The sequence below is a fragment of the Pogoniulus pusillus genome, chromosome 7 (assembly GCF_015220805.1).
Source record: "Pogoniulus pusillus isolate bPogPus1 chromosome 7, bPogPus1.pri, whole genome shotgun sequence".
Classification (NCBI taxonomy): domain Eukaryota; kingdom Metazoa; phylum Chordata; class Aves; order Piciformes; family Lybiidae; genus Pogoniulus; species Pogoniulus pusillus.
In genome coordinates this window covers 36478067-36497506 of record NC_087270.1, presented here as the reverse complement: position 1 = coordinate 36497506, position 19440 = coordinate 36478067, and the positions used below count along the sequence as shown (strand labels likewise).

General features: G+C 58.6%; 2 protein-coding genes and 3 non-coding genes across 5 annotated transcripts; 2 read left to right on the top strand and 3 right to left on the bottom strand.

The window, feature by feature from the left end:
• Positions 1-167: 167 nt before the first annotated feature.
• On the bottom strand, positions 168-331 carry LOC135177212 (U1 spliceosomal RNA). The gene has a single exon (XR_010302981.1). It is a non-coding gene; the product is annotated as a U1 spliceosomal RNA (small nuclear RNA).
• A 1132-nt stretch (positions 332-1463) lies between these two features.
• LOC135177207 (U1 spliceosomal RNA) lies at positions 1464-1627 on the top strand. The gene has a single exon (XR_010302977.1). It is a non-coding gene; the product is annotated as a U1 spliceosomal RNA (small nuclear RNA).
• Positions 1628-2221: 594 nt separating this feature from the next.
• Positions 2222-11152, bottom strand: EIF2B4 (eukaryotic translation initiation factor 2B subunit delta). Its single transcript, XM_064146471.1, has 13 exons — positions 10822-11152; positions 10609-10652; positions 10404-10536; positions 9781-9990; positions 9517-9599; positions 8719-8810; positions 8187-8301; positions 7843-7919; positions 6932-7034; positions 6073-6200; positions 3976-4156; positions 3705-3885; positions 2222-3517 (listed from the first exon to the last, which is right to left on the bottom strand). Exons 1-13 carry the CDS (start codon positions 10946-10948, stop codon positions 3318-3320), a joined length of 1674 nt encoding a protein of 557 aa, XP_064002541.1. The 5' UTR covers positions 10949-11152; the 3' UTR covers positions 2222-3317.
• LOC135177203 (U1 spliceosomal RNA) lies at positions 2223-2386 on the bottom strand. The gene has a single exon (XR_010302973.1). It is a non-coding gene; the product is annotated as a U1 spliceosomal RNA (small nuclear RNA).
• A 135-nt stretch (positions 11153-11287) lies between the features above and the next one.
• Positions 11288-19332, top strand: SNX17 (sorting nexin 17). The gene is made up of 15 exons (XM_064146481.1): positions 11288-11398; positions 13225-13299; positions 13450-13567; positions 14642-14706; positions 14846-14956; positions 15340-15430; positions 15611-15698; positions 15996-16065; positions 16183-16275; positions 16410-16613; positions 17673-17795; positions 17921-17998; positions 18182-18256; positions 18517-18558; positions 18641-19332. The coding sequence occupies exons 1-15, from the start codon at positions 11339-11341 to the stop codon at positions 18758-18760; spliced, it is 1413 nt and encodes a 470-aa protein (XP_064002551.1). The 5' UTR covers positions 11288-11338; the 3' UTR covers positions 18761-19332.
• Positions 19333-19440: the final 108 nt, after the last annotated feature.

Sequence of the window (19440 nt, the reverse complement as noted above, 5' to 3'; positions counted from 1 at the left end):
CGCCAAAGCGGGGATAAGAACGGGCACATGTGAGATGGGTACTCAGCAGCCTCGCCAGCTGCCGTGGACACCGACTCGCTGCAGGCTAACCAAAAACAAAGTGAAAAGCCAGAGCCGTGGCACTAGAACGCAGCACCAGCTAGGTCTGTTTTTTGCCACCACAATGCCAGGGGAGAGCGCGAACGCAGTCCCCCACTACCACAAATTATGCAGTCGAGTTTCCCGCATTTGGGGAAATCGCAGGGGTCAGCACACCCGGAGTGCAAAGGATGAGCCTCGCCCTGGGAAAACCACCTGCCTGATCATGGTGTCTCCCCTGCCAGGTAAGTATGCTTTCCCCAACGACAACACCGCACCGCACGAACACACACACACACTCAACACACGCATACCCCTGCGCCGCGCACACGACACACACACACAAGGAGGCCCCTTCCCGACCAGCCTCTCTCGCAGGTACACCCCCGCTTCCACCGACGCCGCCTGCCACAGCCCGGCTCTACGGGGACCGGCGGCACACCGGCGGCAGACCGGCATCCTGCGCGCTCTCTGATCTGCATGGCCCCGCCTCGGGACCCCAAGCCCAGCCCCGCCGCTTCGGGCCCGCTCTGCCGCCAGCGGCGCTGTCTCTTGTGCCCATCCCCCTCTTCCAAACACCCCGCCCCCGATGCCGCAGGACCTCTCGCTCATCGCGGCTTGGCGGGCGCCTGCCGCACCCGAACCTTCCGCTGTCAGAGCGGAGGGGGACCGCGCCGCAGCCCGCAGAGCAGGACAGACGCGGGGGCAGCGGTGCGAGGGAGCCGAGGGGCACTGCCTCTCTGGAGCAGCCAGTGCGAGCGCCCGGGGCAGGAGGGGGCCTCCAGAGGCAGCTCAGGGATATGCGCCGGCGCGACCTGAAGCCCCGGCGAGACCCGGTTAACGAAGGGGTGAAGGGTCTGGCGAGATCTGCCGGCCAGAGCCACCCGTGTCCGCTGTCGGTTGCGCCTCGCGAGTCCGCAGCCACCTCCCAAGCCTTGGCCGAGGGGAGCAGATCCTGCTCACAGCCTGGCCCCGGGTGCCGGCAGCCCCAGTGTCACTCCTAGACAGCGAACCGTGCGCCGGTCCGGGCCTCGTCCCGCTACAGCGGGGAAAAGGCTTCGACCTGCCGAGAGGGGCAGCACGACAGGAACAGCGCCGCTGGCGGCAGAGCGGGCCCGAAGCGGCGGGGCTGGGCTTGGGGTCCCGAGGCGGGGCCATGCAGATCAGAGAGCGCGCAGGATGCCGGTCTGCCGCCGGTGTGCCGCCGGTCCCCGTAGAGCCGGGCTGTGGCAGGCGGCGTCGGTGGAAGCGGGGGTGTACCTGCGAGAGAGGCTGGTCGGGAAGGGGCCTCCTTGTGTGTGTGTGTCGTGTGCGCGGCGCAGGGGTATGCGTGTGTTGAGTGTGTGTGTGTGTTCGTGCGGTGCGGTGTTGTTGTTGGTGAAAGCATACTTACCTGGCAGGGGAGACACCATGATCAGGCAGGTGGTTTTCCCAGGGCGAGGCTCATTCTTTGCACTCCGGGTGTGCTGACCCCTGCGATTTCCCCAAATGCGGGAAACTCGACTGCATAATTTGTGGTAGTGGGGGACTGCGTTCGCGCTCTCCCCTGGCATTGTGGTGGCAAAAAACAGACCTAGCTGGTGCTGCGTTCTAGTGCCACGGCTCTGGCTTTTCACTTTGTTTTTGGTTAGCCTGCAGCGAGTCGGTGTCCACGGCAGCTGGCGAGGCTGCTGAGTACCCATCTCACATGTGCCCGTTCTTATCCCCGCTTTGGCGTCCTGCTGCCCTTGCGCTGCCCTTCCCCGGCACCGCTTGTCACACGCCAATGTGCAGCCCTGCCTTCCTCGGCCCCACCGCTCCGCACCCTTGTGCATCCCAGCTCTGTGCACGGCTGGGCGGGGACCGTTTTTCTGTGGCAAAGAGAAGGGTTGTATGTGCGGTAGCGGCGTAATTTCCAAGCCTGGTTTATCTTTAAGTTGCTCCAGCGGAGTTTTTTAGAAGGGGCACAAGATCTCCTTACGGTCTCTGTCGGGATGGAAGCCGACGGCCAGGGGTTCCGGCAGGAAGGAAGGTTCCCCACTCGGGGCGAAGCGCTGGGCTTGGGAAACAAGTTACCTTGAACACTGCCCGCAGGGGTAACTCCAGAACGAAGACTTGCCCTGCGCGACACCACTGCAAAAGCTATTTTTAGGACAGCAGAAAGCCAGGGGAGAGCGCGAACGCAGTCCCCCACTACCACAAATTATGCAGTCGAGTTTCCCGCATTTGGGGAAATCGCAGGGGTCAGCACACCCGGAGTGCAAAGGATGAGCCTCGCCCTGGGAAAACCACCTGCCTGATCATGGTGTCTCCCCTGCCAGGTAAGTATGCTATTACCCACAACAACACCGCACCACCTGCCGACGCACACAGTCTTAAGACACGGATACCCCTGCACCACTCAGACACCCCACACACCCCACCATGCTGCATCCTGACACCTCTGTCTTGTAGACACCTCTGCTCTGCCACCGCCGCCTTGCCCGTGCCCGGTTTTTTGGCTGACAGGTCGGCTCCCAGCATTCTGCGCGGTCTCTAATCTGCATGGCCCCGCCCAGAGCCCACAAGGCCCAGCCCCCGAAGTGTGGGAGTGGAGGCGCTGGGGCAATTTTGGTTCCCGGCAAGTGGTCCTAGATAATCCTTGGTGCCCCACCCACGGAGCAGCGGCTGGACCGCAGCATCTCAGCCATGCACGGCTGACTCCGGCCGTTTAACGCGGGCAGGCCTCGGCTTGAGGTTCACGGTCAGGAGGGAGCTGGCTCCTCCGGCCCCATCCATATCCCCTGATGGCACCTGGGAGGCTGCACGGCTGGTAGTAGGAGACAGAAGGACCCGTTCTGCAGCTGGCATTGGAGTAGATGACCTTTAAAGGTCCCTTTGCACTCAAAAACACTACGACTCCCCACACCAGAGTCCCCTGCCTCTGCTCAAGAGGGTCTCTCTTTCAGGACTGCTGAGTACTGCAGGGTCAGAGTTGTCTGACTCTCCCACACAAGCCCAATTCAAGACGGTGCCAGAACTGGAGCCAGAACAAGGGTCCATTAGCAGTGTGTCACCAATTCCCCCAGGTCCCAGAGGAAGGGCTCATTTCTCCTTTGCAAGCTGAAGCAGGAGAAGGCCCAGGCAGAGCTGGGCAGAACTGCCAGCAAGCCCAGGCAAAGAGCTCAGCCTTGGGTAAAAGGGGCACCAGGACTCCTGCCATACCACACAAGTTAGACAGAGTCTATCACGGTTTATTAATGTCCATGCAGCCACTCCCACTATTGATCCACACTTTTGACACGCAGGACAACAGGGACCGAGGTGCAGGGGATCATGCCCAAGTCCGTGATGACCAGATCCACCAGGTCAGGCGGCGTCACATCATAGACCAGGTTGAGGAGGCGCAAGGACTTGTTCTCTGCCCAGCCACCCAGCTGGGCCTGGCCCTTTCGGAGCACGATGAGGTCATCAGGATCATCTGCAGAGAGCAGTATCCAGTGAGATCATGGGCAGGGACACCACCTCTCCGTCCTGTCAGGCCACCCTCTGTGTGAGCAGTGGCTGCTTGCCCAGGAAGGGAACAGACAGGGCAGAGCTGCCTGTCCTGGGAAGCAGCAGGAAGAGGGGACAGGTTCCAGGTGGGAGGAAGGGAACTGAAATCATACCCAGCTCGTTGGAGACGAAAGAGTCTGTCTGCACTCTCTCACAGAACTTGTAGGTCTCACAGCACACCAGGACAGGCACATTGTAGGCCTTGGAGACCAGTGCTATCTGGGATGTCCCCACCCGGGACATGACAGAGCCATTGGCCAGGAGCGCGTGGGCTCCTAGCAGCACTTTGGAGACCTGTCGGGGCAGTGCAGAGATCCATCAGCACCTCTCACCACACATGCAGCCTACGCTGTGCCCACTGCTCCCCTTAGCACAGCCCCTCACCTCGGGCAGCACGTAGGAGATGGCATTGATCATGACGTAGGTGCAGTGAAGGCCTTTCCGCACCAGCCGGCGCAGCGTCTCCCGGCCCTCCAGTCGCGGTCGGCTGTCCACCACGATCACGCGAAAGGCTCGGCCCTTCTTCGCGTGGGCATCACACAGCGTGCGGTTCACCAAGGAGGAGCTGACAGACACCCATTAGGAAGGAGGTTGTCCCATCCTGCCATGCCAAGCTCTCACTTGGCACCTGGTCACCCTGCACCGGTGGCATTGCCCAGAAATGCCGCCTAGTGCCAGGGCTCTCCCCTCAGTGCTGCCTCCAGTGTGGGACTCATTAGATGCCAGGCAGGAGGCTTCCTAAGCATCAGCATGGGCTGCTGCCCTGGGGAGAGCCCAAACAGGTGCCCCAGAGAAGAGGACGGCTGCTAGCAGCTGCAGCAACATGGGTACTGCCAGCTGCCACCACAGGTCGTCAGCATATCCAACCCAAATTAAGCATCTCTCTTATCCAGGGTAGCAGAAAGGCTCTCACTGACTCCCTGAGGGGGTGGTGCTGCCTCAAGATGAGGCCAGGCAAAGCCAGTGTCCAGCCTGACCATGACAAGTGCTGCCTTTTCCCAGCAACCCCCTACAACACTCGCTTCCCAGGCCCCTCTCCCTGTCCTTGCACAGGGAATCAGCCTCTAGGAAAAGTGATGTCTCAGCCCCCTCTAGAAGCAGCACTAACCTGTCCATGACCACAGCAAGGAACTCCCCCTTCAGACCTTCTCTGAGTTTCCTCCTCCTAATATTCCATGCCCTCCTGCCCCTGCTTCTTTCTCTACCCATCACCCAGAGAATGCACTATGTCTGGACTCCGTTTTGCCACGGCTGTCTCTGGGTCCTTTGCCCACCTTGACTTTCTGGGACAGAGTCCCTCAAAGGACTCCTGACCTTTCCCAACTTTTGGCCTTGCTGCAGTGTGTTTAAAATGCCAGTGGAGAGCCATGGCTGCTCCCAAAGTGCCCTGTATTGGAGTGGTGAATCTGGGTTTCTTTGAACTTAACTCTGGACTCCTGTCCACAGGTGACAGTGCTGAGCCCTGAACAGAACAGCAAAGTCTCACAGGCAAGCCTTGGGTACAGAAAATGGCTCTAAGCCTCTGTCAGACACTTCCCAGCCCAGCCCTGGCAATGTCCACTGCTGTAATGCCACATGCTGGCAGGTCTGGGCTAGGGAAATGGCTGAAATGGCCAACTCAGGCATCCACAGATCAAGACTGAGGTCCTAACGGTACAATCATCAGTACAGGCCAGTATAAGGATATTCGATCAGATCCTCCCTGTCTCTTCCTCCAATGAATGTGAGGCCTTCTGACATCTGGCCTGTCCCAGCATGTTGAGGTATCAGGAATGACACCAGCAGAATGCACTTCCCAACAGCAAGGACTTCCAGGGGCACCTGCTCATAGCCAGACCTGCCAACACTGCCTGCTGTGCTCTGAATGCCTCCTGGCAGCTGCCAGGCTAAAAGTGCCCTGTCACCTCCTTGTGACAAGAGCGCTCAGCCTACTCATCTCCCAGGATGGAGCCAGAGTCCTAAAGAGCTCCCTGCTTCTCCTGAAGCACTGACAACTCATCTGTGTCGCATTAGCCAATGCTGATTCCAAGCCAATGCTCTTTGTCCTCACCCTCAGACAGCCACTGTTACAACAGAATCATGGAACCATCAAACTGTCTTGCTTGGGAGAGCCCTGTAAGATTGAGTCCAACAGTTAACCCAGCACTGCCAGATCACCACTAAACCATGTCCCTCATCACCACTTCTACACAGATAATGACTCCACCACTACCCTGAGCAGCCTGGTCCAAGACCTGACAAGCCTTTTGGGGAAGAAACTGTTCTTTATGCTCAGCCTAAACCTCCCCCAGTGCAACTTGAGGCCGTTTCCTCTTGTCCTGTCACCTGGGAGAAGAGGTGGACCCCATCTCATTCTAACTTCTTTATGAGAGTTGTAGAGAGCAATAGTCTCCTCTCAGCCTCCTCTTCTCCAGGGTGAACCCCAGTTCTCTTAGCTATGTCCCACATTCACTCAACTGCCCTGCTGCCCTCTCCTCTTACCATCCATACACCAGGATCACATCGTTGTCATTTATCTTCTCAAAGGCAGACCTTGAAATGGCTTCAGCTGCCAAAAGGATCTTCTCCCGCAGATATTTGTCAATAGTGTCCTGCAGCTTCTCCTTTGCCTGGAAAGACAGAGCCATCACGTGCAGCATGGCTTTGTCACACTGCTGTTCCCTGCAGATCTGCCCACTGGCAGAGAACCCCACCCTGCTCTCTAACAGCCTATATGGTGAGCAGCACCTTCCCCTAGAGCGGGGGACACAGGCAGGACACACGGGATTGCTCTTGTCTCAGCAGACCATGGTGCCTCAGCATGTGTTCAAGTCGCCACCAGACCCTCAGCTGCTCCGCAAACTATCTCTCCACACCTTCTGGGTCAGTCACTCTGGTCATGACATGGAGATTTTAGTGCTCAGACTCTTCTCAGCCCACTACCGTGCAGCCTCAGGGGGCCTCTTGTCACATACCACCACCGTCTTGCCCCTTGGCCCATGGGCTCCTTGGGAGCTTTACGTGTAGGAGCACCAAAAACCCTCATCTGTGACTTCACTGACACTGTCAAAAATGACCAGAGCCAGTCCTGGTGAGCCAAGGCAGCTAATGGTGCCTAGCTGCTATGGCCTTGGTGCCCTTCCAGCAGTGCACACCACTGGTGCAACCATCCTGCAAGTCCTGCAGCTACTCAAGAGTCATTTGATGGGCAGCAGGTCTGGCCAGTCCCCACTCAGGCCATGGCTGTTGACAGTGGTGGCCAAGTCCTCCAGCTTCCCTGCAGCCCTGCTCCCAGTCTCATCTTATCACCTTCCCACAGTGCACCAGGGCTGTCCTCTGCTGCTTCCATGAGGCCACTCACCTCCTCCTCTCTCAGGGTGTCAGGCAGGGAGGAGATCTCCTTCTTGAGGAACTTAATGGCATTGCCCATGCTGGCTGAAAGGGGCCGGCACTGGTTCAGGAAGCTGCAGAGAGGAAACAGGCTTAGCTTCAGAGGAACAGGGAGAGAGAAAGGGAGGGTGCTGCTGGGGTTGACAGGCAGGGAGGCAGAACTCAGACCCCTAAAAGTCAGCCTGTGTTTGGGTGGACAACAACCCAGAAAGACAACTGTTGGACCACTACTTTCAGTTCCCCTACTCCAGCACTGGGAGCCTCACATCAAATCCACAGAATGGTGTGGGTGGGAAGGTACCTTGAAAGATCATTTAGTTCCACACTCCCACAGTGAGCACGGACATAGAATCATAGAATCAAGCAGGTTGGAAGAGACCTCCAAGATCATCCGGTACAACCCATCACCTGGAAATCTTCAAGTAAAGCAAGTTGCTCAGAGCAGGCCAGAGATGGGCCACCTACCACCTCTCTGGGCAACCTGGGTGAGTATCTCACCACCCTCATAGTGAAGAACACCTTTCTTCTGTCCAGCCCAAATCATCCCTTTCAGTTTAAAACTCTCACTCCTTGTCCTGTCACAACAGGCTCTGCTAAAAAGTCTGGCCCCATCTTTTTCTCTTATCAACCCCTCTAAGTACTGGAAGGCTGCAATAAGGTCTCTGTGGAGCCACCTCTTCAGGCTGAACGACCCCCAGCTCTCTGAGCCTGTTCTCACAGGAGAAGGGTTCTAGCCCTTGGGTCTTACTTGTGGCCTGCTCTGAACCTCCAACAGGTCTGTTTCTTTCCTGTGCTGTGGACTCCACAGCTGGACACAGCACCGCAGGTAGGTTCTCACCAGAACAAAGCAGAGAGGTAGAATCCCCTGCCCCACCTGCTCACCTGATGTGTGGCTTCAGCTTGGCCACCAGGTCCCGTGACAGCTCCTCATTGGGAGGAGTTGAGTAGTCTCGGATCAGCTAGGACAAAACGAGAGCATGAGCCCCTTTTTGGAACAACATCGCCCTCGACCAAGGGGCTGTGAACAAGGCACAGGGGCACACATGGGCAGGTAAAGAGGTGTTTCAAGAGCTCAAATCTGCAGTGTCAGCACCAGAACAGCATGCCAGACCTGGGCATGGTCAGAAGGAACAGGGCAAAGATGACTGAGCACAAATATAGCCTCAGTAGTCAGGGAATAGGAAGAGATGCCTTGGCCTGGAGGGAACAGGTAGCTGCTGTCATACCTGTTTGAAGACTTCCAGCAGAGCGATGCAACGGGCATTGGAGCCATTGATGATGCCCTGGGAGTACTGGAGGCCTAAGCGCACGACAGCTGGGTGGATGACCGTGGAGGGGATGCTGCAGGGACAGATGTGAGAGCTCTCAGCACAGGCCTCTACAGCCCAGGAACAAAACAACTCGCTGCCAGGCTCCAGGCAAACAATCACCAGGACAGTCCAAGGGGGAGCTGAAAGCTGGCCCGTGCTTGTTGTATGACCTGAGGAGCCACGGTAACCCCACAGCCCATTCTACTGTGGCCATGCACTCCTCAAGTTGAGCCATCCATGGGCTACTTCTGTTTCTCAAGGCAAGCAAAGGGGTCCCTCAACACCTCATCATGCCTAATCCACATGCAGAACCCCACATAGGTAATCTGTATGCAGAACCTGCATGATGGCTCATGCAGAACCACACAGGACACACCTTTTTTGCAGCCAGGCCAGCCAGAGCAGAGCAAAATGATTGCTAGAGAGCTGGGCTGGGAAGGCCACGTACCTCATCTGCTGTGTCAGTGGCTTCTTCCGGCTGTACTGGTGCAAGTGGGAAAACAGGTTGACCTTGGTGCCATAGTCCTGCCTCAGAGGCACCTACAGCCAAACAGTGTGGATGACAGAATAATAGAATCGTTTATGTTGGAAAAGACCTTCAAGAACATTTAGTTCAACTGTTAATCCAGCACTGCCAGGTCACCACCAAACCATGCTCCCTCATCACCACACCTACATGGCTTTTAAACCCCTCCATTAATGATGACTCCATCACTGCCCTAAGCAGACTGTTCCAGGCCTTGACAACTCTTTTAGAGAAGAAACTGTTCCTCGTGTTCAACCCAAACCTCCTCTGGCTCAACTTGAGGCCATTACCTCATGTCCTGTGGCTTGTTCCTTGGGAGAAGAGACTAAATCCTGCCTTGCTACAACCTCCCTTCAGAGAGTAATGGAGTGGTGCCTCCCCTGCTCTTCTCCAGGCTGAACAATGCTAGTTCCCTCAGACATTCTTCTTAAGACCTGTTCTCCAGGAGTGCTTTGCTGCACTTCTCTGGACATGTTCCAGCACCTCAATGTCCTTCTTGGAGTGAGGGGCTGAGGATCATTTACCCGAGGCTGCCATACAGCCCCGTCCACTCCAGTGCCACTGATGACACCCAGCACTCACCTGTGGCACACCTGCCATGTCCTCTGTCCCAGCAGAGAAGGCCCCAGCCCCACCACACTCACAGCCTGGCCCCCACCACAGCCCTCTGCAGCATGACTGCGCTGAGGCACGCAGTCAGTCACCCAGCTCTCCTCTGACCTGCTGTCGCTCCAGCTTCTTGGCCAGCTTCCTCTGGGCAGCAGGGTCATCCACCTGCACGTGCTCCGGCAGCCGTTTCACCACTGTGAGGACAGTGGGGGGATGGTGTAAGATCACACCACCCTGGTACAGCCCCCAGCCTGCCCAAGACTGAGAAGGCACAAGTTAGGACAGTGCTCAAGGCACCATGAAGGGCTGGGCTGATAGGGGCCCATCTCGGGCCTCCACTCACCCACCCCCTGCACCCTGTGATGACAGCTTTACCAGTTTGAGGCTCAGTGGGCATCAGCCTGGGCTTGGCTGCTGTGGCTGCTTGGCTCTGCTCTGCTTTCTTGGCTTGCTTCTGGGCTCGCTCAGCCTCTTGCTTGGCCCGGCGCTCTGCTCGCAGCTCAGCTTTGCTCTTCCCTCCTGAGGGCTTCTCACTGTCGTTGGGGCCATCAGCCAAGGCTGTGGGAGCCGTGGGTTGAGCAGCTTCTGCAGGAGACAGAAATGGGGAATTTGTGCCCAGCTTTTGTCACAGGGCAGCCCGCGGTGTGGAGACCCTTCTCTGTGTAAGGGTCTGCATTTGGAGGGGCAGGTGGCACCCAGTCCCCATTTTCTCCTGTATCCCATCACTCTTGCAAACACCAGGCCAGCCCCGTATTCAGGTGGGGAGGGGACAGGATACTGCGTCGCAGTCGCGGCCAGAATGCTGGTACAGCGAGGACCAGGACCCAGGTGCAGAGAAGTGCCCGCTGCAGCTTCCTCCAAGTAGAGTACGGACCCAGAGCAGCACTGTTTCGGCCAGAGGCCGTTCTCAGCCCCGGAGTCCACCAGCCCCTTCCCGATGAGCGCTCTGGGGAGCTCTGCGCAAAGCTCTGCATGCCTGACCGTAAGGGAGTCCTCACCTGCCGCCTGTCCCGGCTCCGAGGGCGTCCCGGGCTGCGTGGGCTCGGTTGTCTTCTCGCTTTTCTTCTTCTTCTTCTGCTGCTTCTTCTCCTTCCGCAGCTGCAGCTTCTCCTCCCGGGACAGTTCCGTGGCCTGCGGACACAGACCGTCAGACGGCCCGCTGCCCTCGGCCCCAGCCCCACGCCGGTCCCTGCCTCTGCCTACCTGCGATCCCGCCGGAACCGGCACAGCTGCTTCGGGGCCCGTACCTGGAAGGAAAAGAGCGTGAGAGCGGCCGGCGGCGGGAGCAGGAGCGGGCTGCGGGGAGGCCGGTAGGGAGCGGGACAGGCGGGAGCGGGCGCGGTGCCCAGCAGGTGCCGCGGGGGGGGCGCGGTCCCGCCACCGCCTCGAGGTCCCGGCTCCGGGTCCCGCACTCACCGCCCGGCGCGACCCGCTCCGCCATGACACCTGCCGCCTGCCCACCGCGCCCCCTGCTGGCTCGGAGGGCCGTGTGCCACCCAGTCTGCTTTGCGAGCCCTGTCGTGACGTCAGCGGCGCTCCGCATGATGCCCGGTGGCGTCACTCCGTGCTGGGGGCCGTTCCCTTTACCGGAGTGTCCTGCCCCCGCCGTCCCCCTCCGAGCGCGGGGGGGCGCTCCTGCTCCCAGTACTGTCCCGGGCTCCCCTCCCCGGGCTCGCCCCGCTCCCAGCACCAGGCGCGCCGGCGGGGCGTCACCGGAGCGCTCCCGGACACTCGGCACGGGGCTTTCTCGGGGTTGCTCGGGGCGAGGAGGGGGCCGCCGGGAGCGGGGCGGGGCTGGCGGTCTGTCCGGCCCCGTCGGGTGGTTCCGCCGGCAGCGCCATCGCGGGGCCCGGCCCGACATGGCGGCGCGCGGCGGGTAGCGGGGGCGCGCGACCCGCACCGGCCCTGGCCCCGGCCCCGTCCCGGCCCCGCCATGCACTTCTCCATCCCCGAGACCGAGAGCCGCGCCGGCGAAGGCGGAGCCGCCTACGTGGTGAGTGGGGCCGGAGCAGCACGGAGCTGCCCGCGGTACCCGGTTCCGATGCGGCCCAGCGGGGCCGGGAACGGGGCCGCTGTCCGGGAGCGGGTCCGGTGGGATCGTGCAGGCCTGGGGTGGTGGATGGCCTGTGCGGGCCAGGACCGGGTCTGGGGCCGGGCTAGGCGGTGCGGGAAGCCCTCCAGGGAGACCCTGGCAGACTCAGCGAGGTCCTAGGGGCGGCCGGCCCGATGTGCTGCGGGCGGGGGTGGACAGCGGGCGAGGGCCCCGTCCGGTCCGTGGGGCCCATCTCGTCCTGGCCCATCCGTCTGTCCAGGCTTCCTGTTTTGCTGTGAACGCCTTCCCGCCTGGCAGCTGCTCCGGGCGGTGGAGGGGGAGCGGTGCTGCGGGGTGGGGATCCCGCAGATCCGCGGTACCGAGAACCCCAGCAGCGGCGGAGACCCCGGGGTACGCAGAGGCGGTGAGGCTGCTCCCGACCTGTGCTCCCCGCGGCTCTGGGCCCCGTGCCCCGCAGCTGCTCTGCTGCTTTTCGCGGGGAGTCCCTTGCCTGCTCTCTCTGCCGAGATCCATCTCGGGGGGTCTCGCCGGTGCGTCGGGGACGCAGACAGGCCGTGACCTGCGGAGGGCTCTGAGAAGGGACCTGCTGATCCGCAGACAGCTGCGGCTGAACGAAGCTGCAGAAGCAAAGCTGCACCCGAGGTGTCCGCCTCTGAGTCGCTCCCTGCACTTTGCCCTCCGGTATCACGATGGCTTCTTGGGTGGGGGAAGAACTCGTCTCCAGAATCAGAGGAGAGCTTGTCCTCAGCGCTGGAGAAGCGCTCTTTGGGCGGGGGAAGACTGTGATCAGAGTCGGAGGAGAGCTCAGAAGAGGGGTGTCAGAAGAGAGCGTGTTCCTAGTGTCAGGGCCCTTGTTTCCAGCTTTGGAATAGAGCTCATCCCTAGCATCAGCGAGCTCGTTTACAGCCCCGAGCCTGGGCAGGAGCTGGTGATGCCATGTAGACCCCTGGCAGTGTGGCCTCCAAGTTTATACTGCCTGGGCCACCTAGCATCCCCGGTGGTGTCCTGAGTCTTCTGCAGGGCTCCTGAGCAGAGGGGCTGCTGAAAGGTAGCGTGAGAAGCCAGAGTGAGCTCTGGCGTGGCCTGGAGCGATGTCTCTGCTGTCCCTGGGTAGCCCCAGCGTGCAGAGGCAGGGGAATACTTGGGGCTGCCAGTGAGCAGAAAGCTGAGCCAGGGCGGAGGAGCACCAGTAGACAGCGACAGGGACCAGCTCCGTGGAGTCCTTTCAGTGCCGTTGTGGTGCTTTTCTAGTGTCTGATCTGTCCTTGCTTACTTAACACGTAGCCCTTGGCTGCTACCAACAGCTCCTTGTGGTCCTGGTCATGTTGGGGATCATGGCTGTGCCTGCCTGTGTCAGTCTCTGTCAGCAGTCCTGGGTGTCCACTGGGCTGCTGCCCGTGAGAGCTGAAGAGGTGCTGGCCCTCCAGGGACAGCTCTGTGTAGCTGTGTTCTCCAGGGCAGTACCTGAAGGGTGTCTGGGCAGCATGCTGCTGAGATTGGTGCATCCAGACTGATGTCTGCAAGCCAAACCCAGCACCCACAGGAGTGCCCACCTTGGCACAGGGTACCATGGGGAGTCTTGGCATTTCTTGGGGCAGGAGCTGAGCTCTGCTGACAGGAGGGTGCTCCATCTGTGCCTTGGCAGAGTTCTCAGGAGCTTTGTCTCAGGCTGGGCCCTGCAGGGGCTTCTCCCTGGCAGATTTTCTCCAAGCTGGGTGCTGGTGTCCCATCAGGTGGTGGGATCTGACTGTTGTCTCTCTCCCCAGGCTTACAACATCCACGTGAATGGGGTGTTGCACTGCCGAGTGCGCTACAGCCAGCTCCTGGGGCTGCATGAGCAGGTATGGAGCTGCAAGCGGCTGGGCTTGCAAACCACTGGCTGCACCGTGTGGATGTGGAGCACTGGAGCTCTGGGAGTCGGTTGGGGTGGAGGGGTCACAGCACCCACCGTCTCCTTTGGAGGCTCCGGCAGTGCCTTGCTCTCTTCCCAGCTGAGGAAGGAATATGGCGCTAACGTGGTCCCGGCCTTCCCCCCAAAGAAGATCTTCACACTCACCCCCGCAGAGGTGGAGCAGCGACGGGAACAGCTGGAGAAGTACATGCAGGCAGGTAAGCTGAGGGTGTCCCATGCTGTGGCTCAGGGCTGGCTGCCGCAGCTTGGTTGCTCAGGGCACTGTCCACATCTTCCTCCTCACACTGTGGCCCATCGTGGTGCTCTCAGTCTAGCTCTGGTAGTGGTTGGTTTTGTCAGATGGATATCATCTCCTTTGTCCCAGTGCTGGCAAAGGTGGGGACCTGCTGGTGCCTTCAGCTGCAGGGATTCTGCGCCTACCTTCGTGCATATCTTACCTGCAGGGCACGTGTAGCTCTGAGTGGCTGCAGAGTGGATGTGTGCTGGCATGTGTTGATCTGCCTTAGAATCATGGAATCACTGAGTTGTTTTGGTTGGAAAAGACTTTTAAGGTCAAGTTCTACTGCTAACACTGTACTACCAGGTCACCTTAACACCACACCTACATGGTTTTCCAATCTCTGCAGGGATGGTGACCTCACCACTGTGCTGGGCAGCCTGTTCCAGGCCTTGACAACCCTTTTGGGGGAGAAATTGTGCCTCCTGTCCAACCTAAACCTATGTTAGCACAACTTGAGGCCATTTCTTCTTGTCCTGTCACTTGTTCCTTGGGAGAAGAGACCAACCTCTACCTCTCTCCAAACTCCTTTCAGTGAATTGTAGAGAGTGAGATTGCCTCCACTGGGCCTCCCTTTCTCCAGGCTAAGCAACTCCAGTTCTCTTAGCTGCCCCTTACAAGACCTGTGCTCTAGACCCTTCACCAGCTTTGTTTTCATTTTTCGGACATGCTTCAGTACCTCAATGTTCTTCTTGGAGTGAGAGACCCCAAACTGAATGCAGTGTTCAGAGTGGAGCCTCCCCAGTGCTCAAGACAATTGCTTCCCTGGTCCTGCCGGCCACACTGTTACTGACATCATCCAGGATGCTGTTGGTTTTCTTGACCACCTGGGCACATGCTGGCTTGTCGTCAGCTGGGCTGTTGACCAAACATCCCCAGGTCCTTTTTCACTGAGCAGCTTTCCAGCCACTCTGCCCCAAGCCTGGAGGGTTGCAGGAAGTTGTTGTGACACTTCTCATGTCACGTCTGACTCCTTGTTCATCTTCACCTCCAGTGAGGCAGGACCCAATGCTGGGAGGCAGTGAGACCTTCAACAGCTTCCTGCGCAAGGCCCAGCAGGTGAGGGGGCTGGAGCCGCTGGAGGTGGTGGGCTGCTGGGGCAGCCTGCACGGGGGTGAGTGCTGGGAACCGGGGCCCTTGGACTGTGGGGCAGTGAAGGGTGGGGGAGCCAATGTGCCAGCCTTGTTTCTCTCTACAGGAGACACAGCAGATACCTACAGAAGAGGTGGTGCTGGAAGTGCTGCTCTCCAATGGCCAGAAGGTCAAGGTCACCATCCTTACCTCGGACCAGACGGAGGACGTCCTTGAGGTGCCAGAGCTGCTCTGCTGGCCAAAACAGGCTTCTCCAGCCAGAGTTCTGTGGTTTCCCTCAGTCTGTCAGCCCTGGCCCATCCTGCCTTGTCCATACCCTTCAGAAGGGTTGTCTTGGAGGTTGAAGAATGCTGAAGCTGGGAGGGGTGTCCCCATGTGCTGGTGCCCCTTTCTGGGCTGAGGTTGATGTCAGGAGGTCCCCAGCCATTTTGTCATTGCTATGATCCCCTAGGTCCTACCTGTCCCCGCTGCCCAGGCTCCCAGTATCACAGACTCCCTTCCTGTCTGGAGGTCTCAGGGTGTACATGGGCTGGATCCTCCTGTGGTGTAGGGAGGTAGAATTGCTCTCTGTAAGAAGTATTGACCTGCTCTCGCTCCTAGGCAGTGGCCTCCAAGCTCGACCTGCCAGATGACCTGATTGGGTACTTTAGCCTCTTCCTAGTGAGGGAGACCAAGGATGGAGCTTTCTCCTGTGAGTAGAGCAAACTGGAGCCTTATGAGGGCTGTGGTGGGAGATTTGCCCTGTGCCTTACCCCAAGCACCCTGTCCTGGGTAGTGGGGATGCAGGAGGCTCCCTTGAGTGCCCTGACTGGCGGGGCTCTGGTGGGCTCATGCTGCCCACGGCCACTGCTGAGCTGCCATTTCTCTGCAGTCGTGCGGAAGCTGCAGGAGTTTGAGCTGCCATATGTGTCTGTAACCAGCCTGCACAACCCCGAGTTCAGGATCATCCTGCGCAAGAGGTGAGTAGTGGGGGTTGAGTAGCAGTGGCTGCTAGAACAGTGGGCTGGTGTCTGGGGGTCTCTGCTTCGCAGAGGGACCCCTCCCTTGCCTGGATTGTCAACCACAGGGTGCTTTGGCCACCAGGAACACACCTCAGCCATGACACAGAGATCTGAAAGGGTCATGGCAACTGGCAGGTCACTGGAGGTGCTGGTCAGAGAGCCAGCTCAGCACCTTGTCCTTGTGTGTGGGGTGTTTTTCTCCCCATCACTATTCAGGATCTGGGGAACAGGTTGACCCGTGTGGTTCCCTTCTAGCTACTGGGACTCCTCCTATGACGATGATGTAATGGAGCATCGTGTGGGGTTGAACTTGCTGTATGCACAGGTGAGGATTGATGCAGCCCAGATGGGTGAGGAGAGCCTCTGCACCCCTTGGCTATGGCTGTGCAGGGTCTCGGATGGCTCCAGACCCAGCTACTCACCAGCATCTATTCTCTGGTAGACGGTGTCAGATATTGAGCATGGGTGGATCCCTGTCAACAAGGAACAGCACCGGCAGCTCAAGTCCTTGCAGGAAAAAGTCTCCAAGAAGGAGGTAAGGCAAAGAAGAATGCTCTGGCTGGAGTATTCTCAGCATTACGCGAAGATGTGGCGCTGCGTTTGGCGCCTGTCGCTGGTCTGGGCAGTGCTGCCGCCAGCGCTGAGCCCCGTCCCGGGCTGTGCCCGCAGTTCATCCGGCTGGCGCAGACCCTGAAGTACTATGGCTATCTCAAGTTCGACCCCTGCATCACTGACTTCCCGGAGAAGGGTTGCCACGTTGTCGTCAGCGCTGGCAACAACGAGCTCAACTTCCAGGTGCGGCTGCCCAACGAGCAGATCAAGGAGGGCAGCTTCAAGGTCACACGCATGCGGTGCTGGCGGGTCACATCCTCGGTGAGTGCCCCTTGTCTGCCTCAGAGAGCTGGGACCTTGTTGCGCTGGCAGCTCCACCTAGGAATGGTTCTGGCTGTGCTGCCCACTTCCAGCCCAGCCAGCTGGGGAGGGTGAGAGTCCTGCTTTGGGGGTCACAGAATCACAGAGTGGTTTTAGTTGGAAGAGACCTTTAAGATCATTGAGTCCAACCATTAACCCAGTACTTCCAGGTCACCACTAAACCATGTCCCTTTGCACCACACCTACAGAGCTTTTAAACCCCTCCAGGGATGATGACTCTGCAAATGCTCTGGGCAGCCTGTTCCAGGGCTTGACAACCCTTTTGGGGAAGAAATTATTACTCATGTCCAACCTAAACCTACCTTGGCACTATTTGAGACAATTTCCTTTTGTCCTATTGCTTGTTCTTTGAGAGAAGAGACTGACCCCACCTCTATCCAGCCTCTTTTCAGGGAGTAGTAGAGAGCAGAAAGGTCTTCCCTGAACCTCCTTATCTCCAGGCTGATCAACTCCAATTCCCTTAGCTGCTCCTTTTGGGACTTGTGCTCTAGATCCTTCATCAGCTTTGTTGTTCTTCTTTGGACATGCTTCAGCACCTCAGTGTTCTTGGGGTGGTGTCTCTTCTTCAGCTGTCGGCCAATATCTCCAGGTTCTTTTTCACCTGGCAGCTTTGCAGCCACTCTGACTGAAGCCTGGAGCATTCACAGGGTGCTTGTGACTCGCATACAGGGTCTGCCACTTGACTTTCTTGAACCTCATCTCATTGGTCTCCTCCCATCAATTCAGCCTGGCCAGATCCTCCTGAGTGCCTCATGACCCTCGGCAACACTCCCACTCAACTTGGTGTTGTGTGCAAACTTACTGAGGGTACCCTTGATCCCCTTGTGCAGATGATTAACAAATGTATTAAGGGTTGTTGGTGTGAGGACATTTGAGGGGACTTGCAACCTGACAATGGTGGAAGGCCAGTGGGAGCTGGGCAGGGTGTCTAGCACCTGGGGCCTGAGAAGCTGCTTGCTTGCTCTACAGATGCTCTACTCTCAGCATGTCTCCTTGCAGGTGCCTATGAGCAATGGTCCCTCAGGGAGCAGTCCAGGGAAGTCCGAGGTGAAGCTGGAGCTGGCTTTCGAGTACCTAATGAGCAAGGATCGACTGCAGTGGGTTACCATTACCAGTCCACAGGTAAGGCTGCCTGGTGCTAGGCCAGTGGTGGGCAAGGATGGGAGCAATGTGGTGGTCTGGGCTCAGGGTAGGGTATTGGGAAGGCTGTGGGGTGTGTGTAGCCCTGTGACACCTCTCTCTTGCAGGCCATCATGCTGAGCATCTGCCTACAGTCCATGGTGGATGAGCTGATGGTGAAAAAGTCTGGAGGCAGCATCCGCAAGGTGAGAGCGAGACTAGATACTATCTCTGGACTGGGATCCCATCCTGCCCCTATGACTCCCTGAGTTCTCACTGGGCCTCATTTGATCTGAGAATGTGGCCAGATGAAGGATCTCCAGGGCCCATCTCAACCTCTGGAGCTGCCCCTGGGGACCCCATGGCTGAGCCCAGCTCCTTCCTTGCAGATGTTTCGTCGTCGAGTAAATGGGGCCCTGCGTCGCTCAGAGAGCCAGCAAGCTGTGAAATCACCACCACTGCTGGTAAGTTAGACTCTGCAACTTTGGGAGGGGAGACAGGCATGACTCTGGCCATCACTGTGTGCCCACCACCCCCAGAGGTGCCATGTCTGTTCAGCAGGTCTGGGGCTGAAGTGTGCTACCTTAGCCCTGGGAAAAAGGGTATTTGATACATCCCTGGGAGCTGACTCACTGAGGGAGGGAAGGGAGGGTGGCCTTGCCTTGTCCCTGGTGAGGGCAGGGAGATGGTAGGTGTCATGTACTGACCATGCTGCTCCCCACAGGACTCACCTGATGCCTCCCGGGAGCCAATGGCCAAACTCTCGGTGAGTTGTGTGCATCTGCACCATCACTGTCACCATCCTGTGGGGGAGTGGAGGTCCACCCTAATGCCTCCCCTCTCCCTAGAGCAAGCTCACCTCTGTCAGCCTGCGAGGGATTAGCCACTCCAGCTCAGCTAACGACGTGGGCGCCAACGACTTCCATGGCAATTATGCCTTTGAGGGCATCGGTGACGAAGATCTGTAAGGACCCCCGCGCCTTCCTTGGACAGCACTGGCCGAGGGCCTTCGCTGAGGAATGTATGACCTGCAGTCAGGTTGCAATCGATGTGCCTCTCACCCGCTCCATCCGCCTTCCCCTGCTCCCTAGGGCTAAGCCCTCAACCCACCAATGCCTTCCTTTGGGCTGGGGGCAGCTGACCTCCTCCTGCTGCTGGCTCCAGCTGGGAGAAGGGCTTGTTCCAACCCAAGCGGCATGCCCAGGCTGAACCCTGGAGCAGTGTGGTGGGGAGCAGAGCTGCCCCTGCCCCAAGTGCCCGGCTGTGCAGGAAGGCAGCTGCTCTGAGTGGCACTGAGCAGCCACTCATGAGGCTCTGTAAATGCCAAATTAGCATTTAGGTTTCTGCAGGGGAACTGCAGTAAGCTGTCTCCAGGGGTAGGCCCTGTGCAGAGCCCCCTCTCTAACCCGCTCATAGACTCCAGCGTAATCTAGGCTTTATAACCACCTATTTCCTGCTGCTCAGAACGACCAGAGCATTGATGGACAGTAACTGATGTTTACACACTGCAATGATGATTAAAACAGATTCTGATTGGTAACCGGCTCTCTCTTGGGGGGTGGCCCCTGTCCCTCCCACCCCTGTACACCTTTGCCAGCTCCACACTACCCTTTCCTGAAGCAGAACAAGGTCCCCAGGGGAGAATAGC

Excerpts from the sequence above, each read along its gene's own strand:
- SNX17 (XM_064146481.1), top strand. The coding sequence starts at position 11,339 with ATGCACTTCTCCATCCCCGAGACCGAGAGCCGCGCCGGCGAAGGCGGA. Across the intron at positions 13,300-13,449 it reads TCCTGGGGCTGCATGAGCAG|CTGAGGAAGGAATATGGCGC; the intron begins GTATGGAGCTGC and ends CTCTCTTCCCAG. Across the intron at positions 13,568-14,641 it reads GGAGAAGTACATGCAGGCAG|TGAGGCAGGACCCAATGCTG; the intron begins GTAAGCTGAGGG and ends CTTCACCTCCAG.
- EIF2B4 (XM_064146471.1), bottom strand. The coding sequence starts at position 10,948 with ATGCGGAGCGCCGCTGACGTCACGACAGGGCTCGCAAAGCAGACTGGG. Across the intron at positions 9,991-10,403 it reads GGAGCCGGGACAGGCGGCAG|AAGCTGCTCAACCCACGGCT; the intron begins GTGAGGACTCCC and ends TGTCTCCTGCAG. Across the intron at positions 6,201-6,931 it reads ACACCCTGAGAGAGGAGGAG|GCAAAGGAGAAGCTGCAGGA; the intron begins GTGAGTGGCCTC and ends CTGTCTTTCCAG.